The following is a 20,023-nucleotide window of genomic DNA, read 5'->3' on the forward strand; positions in this document are numbered from 1 at the left end:
ATTCTTGTGTTCTTATGTTCTTATGTTCTTAAAATACTGCTCTTTCGGTCTTCAGCTACTGCTTCTGTGGGCTCAGTAGTAGTAGTGCAGCACCAACCTAGAGGCCATACTTGAGACTGGGGGGAGATTCAGTATAAACACACGATCTGACCCAAACAGTTTAAAGTCTAAATGGTCCCCTACCATTAATTACATGGAGTTATAGCAGCAAAATAACCTTACATCCACTTACATCACGAAAGCTTCTTGAAACTGAATAAGCTGTTTCATGCCTATGTATATAGATGTTGACATATCTTCTTGGTTTAAATTAAGTTTTAATGCTGCCCACTAGATTCTGCCATTTTAGTAAGAAATGAATGTAAATACCACAAGCATTCTGCTAATACTTCTACAAAAATTACTGTTCAATTTGCTAGAGGTTTGTTGGCAAGGCCTGTAGGTCAATGATTTTTAAAACTGGTTTACCTATTTTGTTACTGACAGGCTGCAGAATAAATTTTACTAAACGTGAAAACATGCATTTATATGGTAAAAACAAAATATCAAACAGCTAAGTACTACAATAGTAATAGTATATGTAAAGGCATAACATTAGACTGTCTTCAGGGCTTGTTCTTCAAGCTTCCTGTAGAACTTCCTCCCCTTTCAGGCAGCAGTACATAGTATATTTATACTGGTGATCGATTGATACTATAATTGTATCATGCATGCGAATATGCTCATCAGCCCATGTAACTAGACTTAAAGAACCAGCAGCATACAATCATTCTATGCCCTGGAGAATATCAAGACAAATCCAGATTTAATCTTCTGTGAAAGGATAGTCTTTGTGATTTCTGCACCTAGAAGAGAGAGACAGAGAGTTATTCTCAAGTCCTTACAACCAACACAGCAAAGGTCAGCAATGGTGCAATCTCAAAGTTAAATTATAGTGTTCATTTAAAGTGTACATCCAGCCTTCCTCACTGTCCTAACTTTGGCAGGATAGCTGATGTTAAAACCCTGCAATTTTGTAATTAAGATTTAGGTATTCTGCAATTTAAATAGGCAAGAGTGAATGGTCATTCAAAAGGTAGTTTTCACCTGTAGATGCAGATCTCTTTCAGAGTTTACATTCTGATCTCCATGTCAGAGGTAACAAACTTTTCATTTATTTAGCATACCTCATCTGAGGCTCCCAAACTTCTTTGCAATATTAAGCTGTGTATTTGTGAGGTACAGTAGAGCTATAGTCATCACTTCATTAAATTGAGGAAAGAGAATAAATAGTAGAGCTGGCAATATCTCAAATATCAGGGGGCAACCACTCTACAGACACTAAATTAATAAGCTCTATTTAGGAAACACATGACACTTGCTAACTTACAAGGATAAGCTAATTTAGTGGAACATTAACGTCTAAACTGTAATTTTACACTGAGCATCTTTTAGTCAGATGAGTAGCAAAAAAACTGAGAAAGCTGATGCCTATCTCTTTGGGTGTTACAAGTCTATTTTAAATTGATGTTTAGTTCATAATAGCTTGGTACCAACATGTTAAAACCTAACTTAGCATAACAAAAAGGCAGTCCAGTAGCACTTTAAAGACTAACAACATAATTTATTAGATGATGAGCTTCCGTGGGACAGACCCACTTCTTCAGACCATAGCCATACCAGAACAGACTCAATATTTATGGCACAGAGAACCAAAAACTGTTATCAAGGTTGACAAATCAGAAAAATAGTAATCAAGGTGGGCAAAACAGAAAAGCAGAGGGGTGGGAGGAGGTGGGGATGTGAAGAGTCAGATAAAGCAAAGTATGTAAAAGAGTCCTTATGATGGGCCGGGTAATTGCCGTCCCCGTTCAAACTGCATGTTACTGTGTCGAATTTAAATATAAAAGAGAGTTCCACACTTTCTCTCTGTAGGCGATTGCCCCTCTGCTCTTCTGATTTGTCCACCTTGATTACTATTTTTCTGATTTGTCAAACTTGATAACAATTTTTTGTTCTCTGTGGCCTCAGATATTTAGTCAGTTCTGGTGTGGCTATGGTCTGAAGAAGTGGGTCTGTCCCACGTAAAGCTCACCACCTAATAAATTATTTTGTTAGTCTTTAAAGTGCTACTGGACTGCTTGTTTGTTTTGGTAGAATATAGACTAACACAGCTATCTCTCTGTTACTAATTTAGCATGATACATGACAACTCCACAAAAGGATGTAACCCGATTACTTTTCCAGTGAATGCTAGCATGGAATTTCAGTGGCTTTAAATATGACATTTTATTAGAGATCCATGGTTCAGCTTCACATTTTCACATCAAAAAACGTAAATGCTATACAATAAATTCAGACTTGCCATGCATTCTGATAGATGAATGGAGACACTCACATGCTTAGGGAACAGATTCTACATCTCTGCTCACAGCAGAGGATGGTTTCCATATCCTCTTTAGTTAATTCAAAGTCAAATACCTGAAAAGTTGAAAGAGTGGGAGAGGCACAAACACACAAAGATGTTTCAATTAGATGTACAAGAAGTAGATTTAAATAGCTTTTGGTCAAGGATATTGCAGGGATCGGGGGAATGCATAGGGTTGTTTAGGCAACAGAAGGAACACAACTCCATGAGCAAATGTTGAGCAAGGAATAAGTAATAATTAATAAAATAGATGGACCAGCATTTCAAATGTGGGGTATCTAAAGCCATGTGTATAAATTAAGTGGCCTGATTTTCACAACTGCAGCTCTGCAGCATGACTCTACCCACTGGGTTCTTATAATTTAGAATGTCACAAACTACTCAATTGACTGACAAGATCAATTTTCATTTTATTTTGCTGAAAAAGGTGCTTCAGTTAAACTTTTAAATGTTCACAAATGAGGAAAAAGTTAGAAGAAGAAAACCATATGCTTGCATGGCTTGATCCTCCAAACTGTTACTCGGGCCATCTTATATATATTCAGTGGAAAACTTTAATACAAGTACTGCAGTGTTGGGCCTTCGTTAGTGGTACCCACTATTGTGTAAGTACTTAAGAATTGGGTTTGAGTGCCTGACTTAGGGTATGACTACTCTAAATTGAGATTTGACACTGCCATGGTCTAGCCACTGGCCATCAACTTATTGCATCTGATGTAGATGTGATAACTCAATCTCTGAGCTTGCTCCCATCAACACCGGTACTCCTCCAAAATGAGAATTGCCAGTGTTAAGAAGAGAGCAGCTCCAGCCACCCTTACTGTACACAGATGCAGCAGTAATTATGTCAGCATCAACTATGCAAATAGTGTAGGTGAAGTAGATTGACCACACCCCATAGTGTAGTTTCAGGTGAGTGGCTGTTACCTCACAGAGGTAACAGTGTTGTTAAGAATTCTGTTTAAATTGTCTCTAAATCCTTTGTTGTTATATAAAAACAAAAAGCATTTTGTTTTGATAGTGTATAGACTAGCACGGCTTCCTCTTTGTTGTTATATAGTTATTGGTGCTTAGCAGAATCGACTAAATATGGGGAAATCACATACATTAAAACAAAGAGATTTGGGTATTTTGGAACTGTCTAGCATTGAACTGACATAATGATGGAGAGAGAAAAAATGAGTGAGAAAGCTTATTTTGAATGTCAGTAGGATGTGTAATTAAGCAACTCACAAATAGAATTTTAAATCAGAAGCTATTAAGTCACCCCTCCCAGAGGGAGAATTTGGTTTCACATGTATGTATTTATTGCTGGTCTGATGAAGTAAGCTCAGTGGTCACCAATTCCAAATAAAAAAACCCGTTCAGTGTTTACCATGAGTTACCATATAGTACCTCAGAAACTTCAATTGTTTCCTGTTCGGAGTATAAGGGAAGACAGTAATATTGGATGTTGCAGGTTTCCTGTATAAACTTGTACCAGGACCAATAAGTATCTCATTTGCAACATTACCTTAAAATTCTCCTTAATACGATGTGGAGTGACAGACTTGGGAATTACACACATATTCCTTTGGATTTGGAACCGGATCAAAACCTACAGCCGCAAATTAGGAAAGTTGCAATTTCAGAAGATAATGCCATAGCTACCTTCAAATTCCATAGTAAATAAATCTCCTTGACCAAACAGGAGAAAGCAGTGTCGCAGAGCCACCTTAATTTTTGAACTTGCTCATTTAATCACTAGTATTCATGGGACCAAGATGACAGCTAGTGGATGCCACTGACTGAAAATTTCAGGTTGACTCATGGCGATGCATGTGAAAGCTGCAGTTACCCCTTTCCAGCCAAGACCCTCAATTTCACCCAGTTTAGTGGCAGTCTCTTCCAATATCTTCCTGTATCTTAATATGTGTGTACGTGTGTGTATAAAATATATGATATATATATATATATATATATTAAAAGCATCACACTACAAGGAAACATAATAGGGCAGAATTGGGCGCAATTCCTTTTTGAAAGATGTTAGTAAACACAAGAGGAGGAGGTTTTCGAAAGGAAAAAAAAAAGTGTTGTACAGGTTGAGCCTTTCTAGTCCAGCACTTTCTCATCTGATAACATTCATAATCTGGCATGATTTTAGTTAACCTGACAACCACTTATCTTGGGTGTAGCCAAGTTTCCTGTGGTACCATAAAGTTTGTTTACAGTCTCCAGTCCTGGCGCTCAGTGTTCTGTGCTGTTATTTAGCTCCATTTACCGCTAAATGTGTTCTAAGAGCCAAGTAAGTAGTGTATTGTATTGTATTGTAGTATTGTAATGCTGCTAGACAATACCGATTTCTCATGGGCCAGCAAGTTCTCCCATTTAGCACCAGTCAGGTCCCAAGGGTGCTGGACCAGAGAGGTTCAGCCTGCACAACGTGTTTGTACCTGAGCTGAGGTTTTGCTGTACTTGGCTGCAATTTCCTTAATCTTGGGGTCATCCAAGAGGGAAATGTCCTCAGTCTTGGGCCTACAAAAATAAAAAGCAGCCACTTTACTGGAAAACATGATAGTGTTTCTTCTGCCACCAAACATCATAGGGCTCATAAGAGAACGGGTAATTTAGGGACAAAACCATGTATTGTATGCACCACACTATGCTGCTCCTTTCCCCCCTAAACATCATTCTTCACATTATTCTGTCATGAGTGGGCATCGGTGAATAGCTGAGTTTTGTATTGAAGTTAAATGTAGTTCATTCCAATATAATGTCCCACAGTCGAGAATTTAGCATCATACTTTCCCTCTGGTTCTCAAGAGTTTCATCCTTCATGAGCACTGTTTCCTGGGAAGGAATGGACGGAGTGTGGTAGTCTCTGACGTAGTCTTTTTCCAGACCAAAAAGGATTTTGAAGATTAGCCCTGGAGACAATCCAGCTCAAGCTCACAATATGTTGTTACAATGGATGCATGAAGCTGATGTTTTCATGACATGACATTGTTTTTTATTACGGTTTTGTAATCTTTCTTTAAATTACTAAAGAATGTTTAAAAAAATTGATCAGAATTCAACTAAGAATTTTCCTCACCAGTTCACAAATAGATTGCTCATTTTTCTATTACTTTACATAATGCTAATATGACTGAGTCAAATACATTAATCCACTAATTCAATAAGTGACTGATGGTTTCTATGCATTTGTGCAGATTTATGAGGAATTTTAAGGTTTTGTAATCTATAGCAATTTATTTTTCATTTTTTCTTTAATCCACCTACTGTATTACATGATTATCAGTTACTGAAATCACTCCTAAGACAACAACATATAGAAAACATTCTTACCAAGGCCAGTTGGGAGCTCCAAGGGGACAGTATGCAGTGACTGAGATCCCATGAGACAGGCAATAGTTAACCAGCTCTTCCTGAGGTAGGTATGGGTGGCTCTCAATCTAGAAGCATGAATACTTTAGAGTACCCCGAGGCAGACTGTACTACTGTTCTTCAGAGTACACATATTATGGTGATTTATTGGAAGAGCTATATAAGCATGCGCTTCTCTCATGTGAACATGCTACATCCCACTACACTCCAGAAGACAGCTTTGTTTGGGACTAGTTAATATACTTAAAATTATTGAGATAATCCTGCAAGGAGTCACTAAAGAACTGAATTGAAAGAAATTGACTGATTTGTACTTTCAGTTTCTTCTCATCTAAAATTTCTTATTGTACATAACCTCCATCTCATATTTTATTTCAGCACCACTTTGTGCTAATTGTGTTTTCCCTCAGTTACATGCCACAGAGTGCCTTTGTGATTTAAGACATCCCAGGTAGCTTTTCACAAGTGCTCGTTTATCATGTTTGTTATTTCTGATACAACTTAAATATTCAACTTCCATTTCTTTTTATCAGCATAAAACATTTCAATATTTTGTTTCAGAACCAATTCTTGCTTCAACCTTTATTTTACTTTGGAGTTCTAATTTATATGAATATGTTTATTTTTTAATTTGTATATATTAAATACTGCATGAGTTACCAGTTAGAATAACACTTAAAATAACAGAAGACAAAGATCCATTTATGAAACCAATTGCCAAGTGAATAACCAATTATGATATCAATTTTAAAATTATTACCAATCTCTAGTATAAAATACAAACAAAGCTAAAATACGTAAAGATCAAAATAGTAACAACGTCTCAAGTTATCTGAAAGTATTTTTTTCAGAAATTTCATCGTGTGAGCAATGTTGAAATTTCATCTTAGAACAAAAATAAATGTTAAATGTCTGGATTTCCCACTGGATAGAAATTCCAAGTTTTGACTTACACTAGTTATATGCAGTATAGAAAAATTAAATGCTCCAGTTTGTCCATTAGCTGAATACACCCTTCTCAAATATACACATACAACACATCTTCTAGCTGCAGGCTCCTTCAGACAGGTGTTCTGCCAAAACTAATGAGTCTGTACACAGCTTACCTGGTTATTCATTGGTCTGTATTTTAAATCAGGTTTGTTCAAGAGCCTCTCTATCTGTTCACAATTAAAGTTAGAGATTCCAACTGATTTTGCCAATCCTGCATCCACTATTTCTTCCATAGCCTAAGGATACAAGAGAATTAGACATTCCATATGAGTAAGGCTTACCTATATGGGGAAATTGAGTGGCATAGCTATTCTGGAATAACTCCCCCAGTGGACACACTAGTCCAAAATAAATGTAATTTTATTTCAGAATAATTATTCTATTCTCCAAGTAGAGTAATAATTCTGAAATGTCGCTTTTGTTTCAGGGTTATTCAAGAAGAGTTATGTAAGTCAGTTTCCTCGTGTGGACATATATGGCCTGAATTATTTCATTGTTGTTAACTTGTCCTTTTCATTCACAAAACCCAATGAAAAATGAGGTAATTGAACCTGCCACATATATCAGAGTCTAGCTGACAAAGGGGATGCACAAAATATAGCCGACTACATCCTCCTCTTAGGAGAGAGATACATCTGGTTCTCTTTGAAGAACAATTTTTGTTGTGTGCTTGGCATTTGTTATCATTCATATTGGCCTGCAGTTTTCTTTTTACTTCTGTATGTCAGCATTCCTCCTCTGACATAATGGAGAAGAGGATAAGATTCTTAAGTGTTTTATTGTAAATCTGGTGGCTGCAATATCTGCTGGAGGCTTGGTCTAGCAATGTGGAACACACACACAGTTCCTGTTGTTACTCACATCCAATAATGTTTCTGTCTCTAGCAGACATGAAAACATTTCAACTCAACAAAATAGGAGGGCAAGGATTTAAGCATATAAAACAATTAACAGTCCTGATTTGGTGATTTGAGAGAGCCCCTGGGAGCAGTGGCCACCATTAAAAGCATACAATTTCCTACTCATAGACTATGTCTACACCAGCCCAAAACTTCGAAATGGCCATGCAAATGGTCATTTCGAAGTTTACTAATGAAGCACTGAAATACATATTCAGCACTTAATTAGCATGCGGGTGGCCGCGGCACTTCGAAATTGACTTGGCTCGCCGCTGCATGGCTCGTCCAGATGGGGCTCCTTTTCGAAAGGACCCCGCCTACTTCGAAGTCCCCTTATTCCCATCTGCTCATACGAATAAGGGGACTTTGAAGTAGGCGGGGTCCTTTCGAAAAGGAGCCCTGTCTGGATGAGCTGTGCGGTGGCAAGCCGCGTCAATTTCGAAGTGCCGCGGCCGCCCACATGCTAATGAAGCACTGAATACGTATTTCAGCGCTTCATTAGTAAACTTTGAAATGGCCATTTGCATGGCCATTTTGAAGTTTTGGGCTAGTGTAGACACGGCCACAATCTCAAACTGTCAAATAAGCAAACAAAAGGAATCTCAATTTATCACCAAACCTACCTCCCATGTGTCCAGAAAATCCGTGTTACTTGGAATGATCCTGCCATTTTCATCTGTGGGAAACAGTTCTTCTCCCACCTGTTGTCATAAGACAGCTAGTTTAAAGATATCCTCTGTCCTGAATTATCTATTTTTTAAGAAAAAACACTACAAGCAAGGGTGGATTTAAACAGGGTATCCTGACTTCAACATTTGAGGGCAAAAAGAAGGGAAAAAGAGTAACCCTTATCAAAGTAGTTTATGAGCAGACTGGCACCAAGCTAATTAGTACAACTCATGACTCCCAGCAGAGGAAGGACAGACATCTGTCACCTTGTCAAAGCTCTATGGAGACTGACAGAACAATCCTTCAGCAGGGAGCTGAGGACTTGGCTATCTTTCCAGTAAAAATGGAGATAGATTTGAATTCAGCACATAGATACCATCACGCAGGAGCATTGGAGACAGCCAAAGGCCTAGATATTGTGAGCCAGGAGACCTGGATTTGATCTGGATCAATTACTCTCTAATCCAGATAGACTGGAAATGCTGTAGAAGCAAAAGGAGAGAAAATAAGGACAAAAAGACTACATAGCTGCAACGTAGATGACCTTGCAAGTTAGTTACTGCCCTCCCAGTCAAGTCAGTTTCCTCATGTGGACATGTATGGCCTGAATTATTTCACTGTTGTTAACTTGCTCTTCTCATTCACAAAACCCAATGATAAATGAAGTAATTGGACCTGTCGCATGTATCATATATGTCCACTTTCCAGAGGATACTGGGAATGGCACCAATATGCTCTGAAGGAAGCCTTATCTTCCTTGCCTAGTAATAAGGTAACTATGGCATAACGACTAAGAGGAGGTGATTGCCAAATTAGAACTCGGAGAGAGAGGCTTATAGAGGAGTTGCGGTCACAGTACCTTGAAGCCCATTGGCCAGTGCATTAGGTAGAGATCCAAATAATCCAGTTTCAGTGCAGCTAGTGTATTCTGGCATGCTCCCTTCACCAGAGATTTCTCATGACATGTACACCACAACTGCAGGGAGAAAGCTAAGTATGACAGTTGACCTCACAGGCAAACGCCAGTGTGAAATATCCCCAACAGGACAGAGACATGTGACACCTGCTAGGGGTGGGTCTGGGAATATTACGCCATTTTTCTACAGGGAAGGGGAAGCTGACGAGTATTTTCTTGCCGTTGAATTTTGTCAGTGGCACTACACTTAACTATAGTACTGTGGACATGCTCTTCCTCACAGTCACTGAAAACGGAAGCTGAGTTTTTTCCTCCATTGCTGGCAGAAGATGAGTAGACAGAAAAGTTCATTCTAATCCGTTATAGATTTTAAGAACTCCTTCCCTCCAAAAAACAAAAGTAATACTGGATACAGTCTTAAGGGGTTAATTGCCTGACTAGATCTATTCTTTGGAGCCTGCCCTTTGCATTGTGTGATCTTGGCCTCTCTTCCTGCCAGCCATCAGTCTGACCCTGTACTTAGACCCACAGCCATGGCCGTACCTTACTGACAACAAAGAGGTCCTCCCGTGTCACAGCTCCCTCCTCAATTTTCTCTTGGATGGCATCCCCTATTTCATTCTCATTTTCGTACACATAGGCACAGTCGAAGTGGCGGTATCCAACATCTATGGCAAACTTCACTGCGTCTCTGACTTTCCCAGTGGGGGACTGAAATGAAGATGGAGAACCAGAAAATTAAATATCTGAAAAATATTTCCTGTTTTCCAGGTGATAGTGGTTCATCTTCCCCCAAAATTGGGTGGTCTTATTCCAGGAGTATTTGAATGATCCCAGTTTGATTCCCATTTTTACTGTGGTTTATGGAACAAGACAAGCAGGGATGCTCATGTGTCTTCAGCCACCTACAGCTGGCACTCACAGACTATCATAAAAGGCACCCAAAAAACACCATAGGATATGTCTATATGGTGCACTGCTGCCACAGGGTCATGCAAATGAGGGCATTCGACAATGCAAATAGCCACTCATTTGCATAGTAATGTGACACCATTGTCCTGGCAGAGGGTTTTGTCATCACAAAACAAGCCATGTAGACAGGGTTCTGTTGATCAAAACCCCCCTTGTTGACAGCCCTTTATCCCTCTTTTTTTTTTTCAAGGATAAAGGGCTGTTGATGAACCGGGTGTTCACCAACAGAACTCCATCTACACAGCTTGTTTTGTGACAACTGAAGCCTCTGCTGGGTCAGCAATCTCATGCAACTATGCAAATGAGGCACATGAGTGTGCAAATGAGCATCATTTTGCATTGTCAAGTGCCCTCATTTGCATGGCCCTTCCAGCAGCATCACGCCATATAGACAGCCATAGACAGATAAGAGAAGACAGATACAAGACTGTACCATTTGAAAGGATGGGCAAGTAAGGGGGAGATCTCAAGGAATGGGAATCAAAGTAAGGTATGTTTGAACATGTGCTTGTGAATAATCGATGTATAGCTCTTGGAATGTTTCAAAACATTTGCTTTGAAAATACAGTAATAGATTCCAAGATCTATACATGGATTCTTCACGAGTATATATTCACAGAGACAACGGATTGAGAGCATGGAGGAAGTAAACTATGATACAAGAACTTTCCAGTCCTCACTGGATGAAAGTTACTGGCTATGAAAGTCTCTTTAGAAGAGTGTTCTCCGTATCCCTATTGGAAAACTTCTTAACAGCTTAACATATCCTTCGCCACCACTACGGACATTCAGAGAGAGAGAAAATGGCAGGATAACATGTGAAGAGCTCTGCTAAACTGACCACAAATACCAATGTTCAGCAACTTGGAAACAACACACCTGGAATTAAGATATCACATGTCGCATCTCTCAAATCTGGATTCTCTCACCTAGCAATGTCCGTGGCTAGGCAGAACTACGGATGTTCCAGCACGAGAGAGTCCCGGGGCTGGAGCTGGACTGGCATCTGTGGGGCCAGAGTCCAGCAGCTCTGCCTGAGCCATCATCCATGGACTTGGGGCGGAAGTTGGAGCAGCAGCCAGCAGCATGGGACCAGAGCTGGAGCCTGCTGCCTGCCCCACAGAGGCACAGAGTCAAGGGCTAGAGCTGTGGCACCACAGGACTGGGGACTGGAGCTCCCTGCTCACCACACAGCAGCATGGGATTAGGCATTGGGAGCACGGGGCCACCTGGCAGCAGAAGCCCTGGATCTCCTTGGTCAGATGTCAGCAACCAAAATAGAAAGAAGAACCATTTTTTCCAATTCAGTTAAAAACTCAATAATTCAAGAGCCACGATGTATGCGAATACAAGATGGTCCGTAATAAATGACATCAAACCATGCTTTTTGTTGCCCCTATTTTTAAGAACAGCGCGCACACAATGGTTTGTAATGCAATATGTGTTTACTGCAGGGCATTCACAAACTTTTTACATATTCTATTGCCTCACACTTTACATGTGTGTTTGTGCTACTGTCTTCCCGACTTTCACTTATACAACGTCTTTCTCTCTGGAGGACATTAGGGGCTTGTCTACACTACCACCTTCCTTCAGAGGAAGGATGGTAATTTTGAGGAGTAAGGAGACTTCGAAGTTGCGCCGGCACTTTGAAGTACCGGCAGGTGAGCCGCGGCTAGACGTGTGCCGGTACTTCAAAGTTTAAAACTTCGGAGTTGTCGCGGGGGGAATTTGCTTAATGGAGTGCTGCCGATGCACGGCAGCACTTCATTAGTAAACTCCCAACACCCTAATTACTATCCTTCCTTTGAAGGAAGGTGGTAGTGTAGACAAGCCCTAGGGGGAGTTATCCAACATTTTGAGATCACACATCATTTGCTCTTTAGATATGAGTTGTTCATTTTTGAGCTTTTAGACATTCACCATTTATCGAAAATAATCTGGAGGAATTTTTTTTTTATTTGTAATTATAGCATCAGCAGCCACAACAAAGTCCTTAAAGAGCCGCATGTGGTTCTGGAGCTGCAGGTTGCAGAACCCTGTCCATGGTCCAGCAAATTCCTGTTTTTGGGACCCATCAGGTCCTGACCCTGCTGGACTAGAGAGATGCAACCTATATTTGCAAAGCAAAAAAAAAAAAGGAAGAGCAAATCAGTTTTAAGGTGGGCTATTGGAAAACATGAGGAAAGACAAAACCACTGGAAATCCTCCTGACTTCTGGACACAAACCTGTTCTTGAAAAGGTGGGACAGGAGGGTTATGAAGATATAATGCAAGCCATTATGGGAGGTGTCGCAGTCTCTGGATAAGGCATATAATTTAGGATTCCATATCACTGTCAAATCACGTAGCCTTCCTGACTGAAAAAGAACACTGACAATTTTTTGATAATTTTGTACCAAATCAGGCGGAAGCAGGAAGAGCGGTTCAAGTAAGAACTTGCAGCAAGAGTGTAACTACACATTCCTACCTTTAATGCATTATAAAGTTAACAATATCATCACTGATCACCTTTTTAAGCACATAGTTTTGAGTCCTGCTGAGCAAAGGCTACTTGGTAGGGGTGCAGGGTGTTGATGGCCTGTGACCTGCAGGGAGCCTTCTGGCCTTACATTCTATAATTCCAAAACAAAAATCAACCAACCTAGCTTCTCCTGTGTGCTAAAAGGAAATTAGCAGGTACTTCTTGTTATCTCTTCTGGTGAGTGCCTACTTTTTGTTGGCCCCTTGCAGCCTCTATCTCGTTTCTCACATAAGATTCAATAATTGCAGTGCTTTCAGCACCCTGGGAAAGCACAGGACGTACCACTCTCTGCCTGACCTGCTGCCAGAGGCCCTTTAGTCCTTCCTCACCCCACCTAAACAAGGAGCAGCAAAGATGGATCCCCCTGAGCTGCCTAGAGAGGCTACCTAGAAGCAGTCAGAGCCCAACAGCCTCAGATAAAAGGAGCTTTATGGGCTAAGCAGGTCAGTTAATAGCTAGGGCTAGAAGGAGGTCTAAGCAAAAGGAGTGAATTGGGCTGTATTTGCTCAAATGGGTGGTGAGGGAAGCAGTGAGTTCTAGATCTATGGATGGACACAAAGGGCATGTCTACACTACAGCTCCATTTTGAAAGGACGGCTTTTGAAACTGAATGTCAAACGACGGCATTTCGAAAGAGAGAGTCCACACAGGCAAACAGGAACCGAAAGTTCAACCCGTCCTTTCAAAAGGCACCCACTGTACTTTCTAAAGAGAGCGTCCACACATCCCGGGGCGCTCTTTAGAAAGAACGGGGCAGGAAGAGCCATGGGCAGGGTCACATGGCAGACAGGCCCTTCCAGGGTCACTGCCTGCCATCCCTTTGAAGGGCCCCCCCCAACCCCAAGCCTCAGCCCAGGCATGCAGGGAAAGGGAGCGGAGGAGGCATTCTGGGCCTCCCTGGACCTCAAGCAGCTCCCCACCGCATGGAAGCTGTGGCCAGTGCACTGGCGGCTGTTCTGGCCACCATGCAGCAGCAGCTCCAGGTGGCCACCCTGCTAGCCACCCTCCTGGAGGCCATCCTCAGGATGTGACATCCTCACCCAGTCCCCCGGGTCACCTGCTGCATGTGGAGCTTCCCCGCAAGCAGCAACTGGTGGAACGGGCTGGTGCTGGAGGACTGGGGTGCCAAATGGTGGCTACAGAACTTCAGGATGGCCAAGGGGACATTCCTGGAGCTGTGCCACTGGCTCACCGCAGTCCTCCAGTACTGTAACACGCATCTGAGGCCAGCGCTCCCACTGCAGAAAAGGGTGGCCATCGCCCTCTGGAAACTGGTCATCCCACACAGCCACCGATCTGTCGGCCACCAGTTTGGGGTGGGCAGGACCGCTGTCAGAGCCATCCTCGATGAGGTGAGCCATGCCCAGGTCACACCTAGACCGCATATGGGGGGCGGGGGGCACCCTGGCAAGGAGCACCATCGGGAACAGGATGGCAGCCCCCGCAGGGGACGGGGCAGGGACAGAGATAGGAGGGCATGCAGGGGGCAAGGGGTGGGGACGGGATGGCACGTCGCACCCCACCCCAAACTCACAAGCACACCACCCCCCCATGCCCTGCTGGTAATCCGGGCCATCAACAAGGTGCTCTGAGGCAGCCGGTCCACGTCAAGGACCTGGATGATGCCATCCGGGGCTTCAAGGGGTTAGGCTTCCCGAACTGCTTCGGGGCCCTGGGTGGGACACACATCACCATCCGGGCCCAGGAGCACAGCCGCAGGGCCTATGTAAATCGCAAGGGCTACCACTCAGTGGTCCTGTAGGCACTCGTCGATGCCAACGGTCGCTTCCAGGACATCTGCGTGGGCTGGTCCAGCCGTGCCCACAACGCCATGGTGTTCTGGAGCACAGGGCTGGGACACTGCATGGCCAAGGGGAACTTCATTCCCTGGTGGGAGCTCCCCGTCGGGCTCACCACAATGCCACCCTGCATCGTGGCGGGTGCAGCCTACCCCCACTCCAGGCCTGGCTGATGAGGCCATACACAGGGCACACACGGCCTAGCCAGGACGTTTTTAATGAGCGGCTGAACTGGGCCCGCAATACGACCGAGCAGGGATTCGCCCACCTGAAAGGGCACTTTAGATACTGCCACACCAGGCTGGAGGTGGGCCTCCCCAACGTCCCAGCAGTGGTCGGTCCTGCTGCACCCTGCGGGACCTTGTGGAGGTGAAGCACAAGCCATTCATGTGGGGGTGGGCAGCCGAGGCAGGGAGTGGGTACGAACAGCCCCCCTGCCACCCCGTGCCACCAGACCCAGCAGGATGGGCTGCAGGTACAGGAGGCCCTGTGCCAGGCCTTCGAGCAGGGGCCACAGTGACCCCCCCACACACACACACTGCACACACTCACACCCCACCAGTATCCTGCACACACATACCCCCCATCACCACCCTGCAGACACCTACCACCACCACCACACACACACAGGGTAAAAACCGAACAATAAACCTTTAACTGGAACTTAACTGTCTGCCTCTCCATGATCGAGGGAAATATTTACAGGCATGGGGGGGGGACTATTTACAGGGGTGTAGCAGTCCCGGGTGGTTGGTATCGAGGTGGGGGGCTTTACCCCTCAATGGGGGTCGATGGCCGGGATCCCCATTGCCCATGCATGCCTTTTCCTCCCCCGTCCGAGGGCCCCATCAGGGCTGGGCTGGGTCTGGCAGGACAGGGAGGTAGGGGCACATCTGGGGCACAGTTCCCATGGCCTCTGGGATTGGTATGAGGGAAGCAGGGGGTGGGGAGCAGGGCCTCCATCTGGCTGGCCCTGGCCAGTAATGTGTGGGCCAGGCGCATGAGGCTGGCTGCAGGGAGATGGGGGTGGGACTAGGAACTCATGGGCGGGGGAGAGTGGGATGGGGGATATGGACAGGAGGGGAGGTCATGGGGGGGAGGAGAGGGGATGAGTGATGGGGGCAGGGGGACAGTGGGGTGGGGGCAGCAGGGGAGGTGCAGGAGTGGCACACAATGGGGCAGCAACCAGGACCAGGTGGCCAACCATGGAGCTGTGGAGACATGAGGGGGGGAGGAATAAGCCATTAGTCCCTAGCACAGGTCCTTGTGAACCCCCCTCCAGTCCCCATCCCAGGGGCCCTGCAGGGACTGTATCCCACGGTTCCCAATCTGGGAGCTCCACAAGCTTCCCTTGGCCACCCTACTCCAGTCCCTCCACAGCCAGGAGGCCCATGGTGCTGTCCTGGCCACGTGCTGGTGAGTGCTGCACGTCAGCCCTCTGAGGCCGGGGGAGCAGGGCCATCTCGCCTGCCAGTGCCCTGGGGCCGACGTCCATGGGGATGGGCTGTGGCCACCCCAGGCAGGACCGCGTGCCCCTCCACAAGGCCTGCAGTGACTGGCATGCACGGCACAGACTTCTGGGACCCTCCAGGAACTCAGGTGAGGCACAGTCAGAGGAGGCCAGGCTGGATGGGCTAGATGAGCCGTCGATGACAAGGGACCCCTTGCTCAAGCCTTTGTCATTGCTCATGGTCCAGAGCCTCCGCAGGCGTCTGGTACCAGCCGCCGGTCCTGGGCAGTCCTCCCCATTGGTCCCTATCTTGGGCTGTGTGTCGGTTCGGGGGTCGGCCATGTCAAGGATCACGGCTGAGCGTCCTGCCTTCTTGGGCACAAGGAGGCAGTCCAGTTCTTTTACACAGGGGCAGCTGGTGGGTGCTGACTCCGACCGCCCAGCTGTGTCCCAGGTTCTGCAGTAGCCCTGGTGGAGCACCCTCACCTTGGACCTCACCTGGTCCAGGGCGCAGGAGGCATGACCCTGACCGGTGAGGCCCTTGGTGAGGCACTTGAACACCGCTGCATTCCAGCCCCACTTGCTCTCTTTCAAAATAATCTTTCAGAGGGGGTGCTCGGCCCATTGGGGGAACGGAGGACCAACTTTGACGGAACTGCCCCGTTCTTCCAAAGTCACTTTCGAATGTTTGCAGAGTGTGTGTAGACACTCCACAGGTTGTTTCAAAAGACCACTGTCTTTCGACCACACTTTTGAATGCACTAGCAAGTGTAGATGCATCCGAAGAAACTAGGTGGGAAGAAGCCCCTGGAATTAAGCAGCAATTAACTGAAAGAATTAAAGAAAGCAGAGATGGCGGGTAGGGGCGGGGGAAATATGGCTGCTGTTTATAGGGCCTTTAGGACAGGATGTAGTGTAGTTAGCAGGCCTAGTTCCTGCCACTGGCAAAGTGGCCTAAGCCATAGTGTAGAACTGGATTTAAAAGAGCCTGGACACAGGGCTGACGATTCTGGCTGACTGTTGAACTCTTTGCTGCTCTGGTGGGTGGGGGAAGAGGACTGTGTGACTTGGCCAGAGAGCTGAGCCACTGAAGGCCTACCTAGCAAGGTCAGCAATCTACAGAGGATTCCAGGAGCAGGAGGGAAAGGAGACTGAAGGACCATCCCCAGCTGACAGGAAGCAATCATAAGGTGAATGCCCTTGTCCCAGTGAGTCATTATATAATAGGCCGTACAGTATCTAGGTCAGAGGTGTTGTACTAAAGCATTGCGGAAAAGAAAAGTTTTTTTTGTGGAAAAAAGCCCCACATGTGATGGTCCCAATTGTGCTGGTTGGCAGAGCAGGGAGAAAGACCGGACTGGCAATTTCTTTCATGGTTATACAACTCTGCAATGTAAGACATGCAGAGACTAAGCCTTTGTATTATATTAAATAGTTTTCCCTGAATAGGAATTCAATTTGAGTACAGAGTGACTGTGTAAATAAAGAGCCTATTCTAATGCAAATGTAGAAAGAGGTACAGTTGAGTTTATTGTAGGAATGGTAACGCTGAATCTTGACATAATAACCTGTGCTTTTTGTGGAAATGAACACTCTATCTTCCATTGCGTTTCCAATTTTTTTTAACAGATGCCAGGGGCTTCTTAAATCTTAAGCCTAAAATTGTTTTCTAGACATCCTGACTCACCTATCAGGATCATTCAAAATTTTAACAAGCCATTGCTGATGTAAATCATTGCAAGCACAAGATTGCAACAAAGATGTCATATTCGGAAAGATCCTGGGGTATTCACAATTTTCTTTGAAGTCAACTGGAGTTGGAGGCACTTGGCACCTTCTGTGATTAGACCATATAGAAGAAGATAACTGAAAGTTACAAATGCAACCCTTCTGACACACAAATACCTTCTCCCTTATCTCCAATCAGCAATGTGAGATCCTCAGGCCAGGACTATGTAGTATTGATTTGTTTGGAACGTGCCAAGCATAACTATGATGCTTTATAAATAAAGCAACATCCAAATAGTATGTTTCTATTTATAACTCCAATTTTCTTAATAACAGTAGATCCTTAAATTCATTCCAACAGATGTGCATTGAGCATCTTATTAAGCACTTTTGAGGGGCATCAGCGTCTACATCTACATCAAAGAACGAATCGCCACATAAACACCACATTCAACTCCCCAAAAATTTGACAAGTGCCTAAAGAAAGCTGTAACTGAACAGTCACACCTTCAGAATTTCAAGAGACAGTAAGCACTAGGTAGTATTAGCACTCTCTTGGACAGACAGCTGAAATAGGCCTGATGATCCTGAGCAGTCTGAGTGGCATACAGGTTACAAACTAGCAGAAGTGGTACACAAAGTTACCTGAATAAAAGTACAGCTGCTTTGGGTGAAATGTACTTAAGTGAAAGTCACCACTGTCCTTCTGGAAACCTACCTGAGAAAAAATACACACACATGTCAATCATATCTAGATTCTACTCAGGCATCCAGCGGGGAAAACAGCTGCACTTTTACTCAAGTGACTTTTTAGGTACTTTTTCCACCTCTGCAAACTAGCTTTTCTATAAGCACACACACAATGACATAACAGTTGAATTGCCACAGTTACCTGCCAGGTTCCTAGTCCCAGAATGGGCATCTTTGCTTTTGTGCTCAGTTCCACATAGGTTGTCATGGCTTGTCAGCTCTAATTCTCTTTGGACTGCGACAAGGTAAAAGAATGGGCACTACTTTGACAAAAGTCTCAGTTCAGTTGTTGCTCCCACCCACTCTCTGGTGATTGGCTGCAGCTGGGAGTGGGAGGGAAAATGAAGGGGAAAAGCCTTAGAAAATGGAGGTGTCAGTTTGTCCCTCTCCTGTCCAATACCAAAGCAGGTTCTCACCTTTGGAGAATTACTCTACAAGCATGCAATAGGCTGTGTGTATGTCTTTATATTATTTGAATTCACTGAGGATTTCAGCATGCAAGTGGGCAAATGTAGCAGTAAATACAATGTATTTGGACTTCCAGAAAGCCTTTGATGAAAGTTTCTGAAGTAAGCAGTTACAAAGGATAGTCCTCTTATGGAACAGTAGGTTAAGAAACAGGAAATGAAGGATAGGAATAAATGGTCAGTTTTCACAGAGAGCAAAGTAACATGATCCCAAAGAATCTGTATTGGTGTAACTGCCCACAGCCAGACTCAACCCTGCAACCTCAGTAGAGGTGCTTCAACAGCTTGAGCTGAAGGTCAGCTGGCTCTCAGCTTAGGCTGTAGAGGACACTTAGTCTTTCTCTGTGAAATGGTCTAGATACCACTACATGGACAATGCACCACACATAGGTATGTGGGTTACACTGGCACCACTGCTGTTCAACATATTCATAAATGATCATGGAAAAGAGGTAAAGAGTGATGTGGGAAAGTTGCAAATGATCCGGATTACTCAGAGAAGGTTGACTGTGAAGAGTTACAAAGGGATATCACAGAAATGAGACTTGCCAACAAAATGGCAGATACATTTCAACATTAATAAATGCGAAGTAGTGCACAATGGAAAATATCCCCACTATCCATACAAAATTATGAGGTCCAAAGTAGCTCAGACATTCAAAAATTTGAGTCATTGCGGACAGTTCTTTGAAAACATTCAACAGCCCTCTCCCTGCACTCTTCCTTCCTGGGCCTATGACATTTGTGTATTGACCCAGCCTCCAGTTTTATATTATCAGCTAACTTCATTAGCACACTCCTATTTTTGTACTAAGGTCACTAATAAAAGCATTGAACAAGATTGATCCCATCCCAAGATGGAGCCTTGAGGAACTCACTAAGAATTTCCCTGAAGTTTGGTACGTCACTTTTCAGCACAGCCTGTTGCCTTCTGCCCTTTAAACTTGTTGCTTACAATTTTTATACTAATCTTCCCCTTCTCTAATTTAACTATTACTTTCCCATATAGTACCCTGTCAACCGGTTTACTGAAGTGCAAGTTTACTAAATCTACTGAATATCCCTTATCTAAAACATCAT

The 20,023-nt window shown here is 44.1% G+C and overlaps 1 protein-coding gene across 1 annotated transcript; it reads right to left on the reverse strand.

Moving 5' to 3' along the window:
• Window positions 1-646: 646 nt before the first annotated feature.
• Window positions 647-18,684, reverse strand: LOC142007200 (aldo-keto reductase family 1 member B1-like). The gene is made up of 10 exons (XM_074983760.1): window positions 18,619-18,684; window positions 9,797-9,964; window positions 9,197-9,313; window positions 8,292-8,369; window positions 6,883-7,005; window positions 5,738-5,844; window positions 4,843-4,924; window positions 3,921-4,004; window positions 2,378-2,460; window positions 647-845 (listed from the first exon to the last, which is right to left on the reverse strand). Exons 1-10 carry the CDS (start codon window positions 18,682-18,684, stop codon window positions 806-808), a joined length of 948 nt encoding a protein of 315 aa, XP_074839861.1. The 3' UTR covers window positions 647-805.
• Window positions 18,685-20,023: the final 1,339 nt, after the last annotated feature.

The sequence above is a fragment of the Carettochelys insculpta genome, chromosome 1 (assembly GCF_033958435.1).
Source record: "Carettochelys insculpta isolate YL-2023 chromosome 1, ASM3395843v1, whole genome shotgun sequence".
NCBI classification, from domain to species: Eukaryota; Metazoa; Chordata; order Testudines; family Carettochelyidae; genus Carettochelys; species Carettochelys insculpta.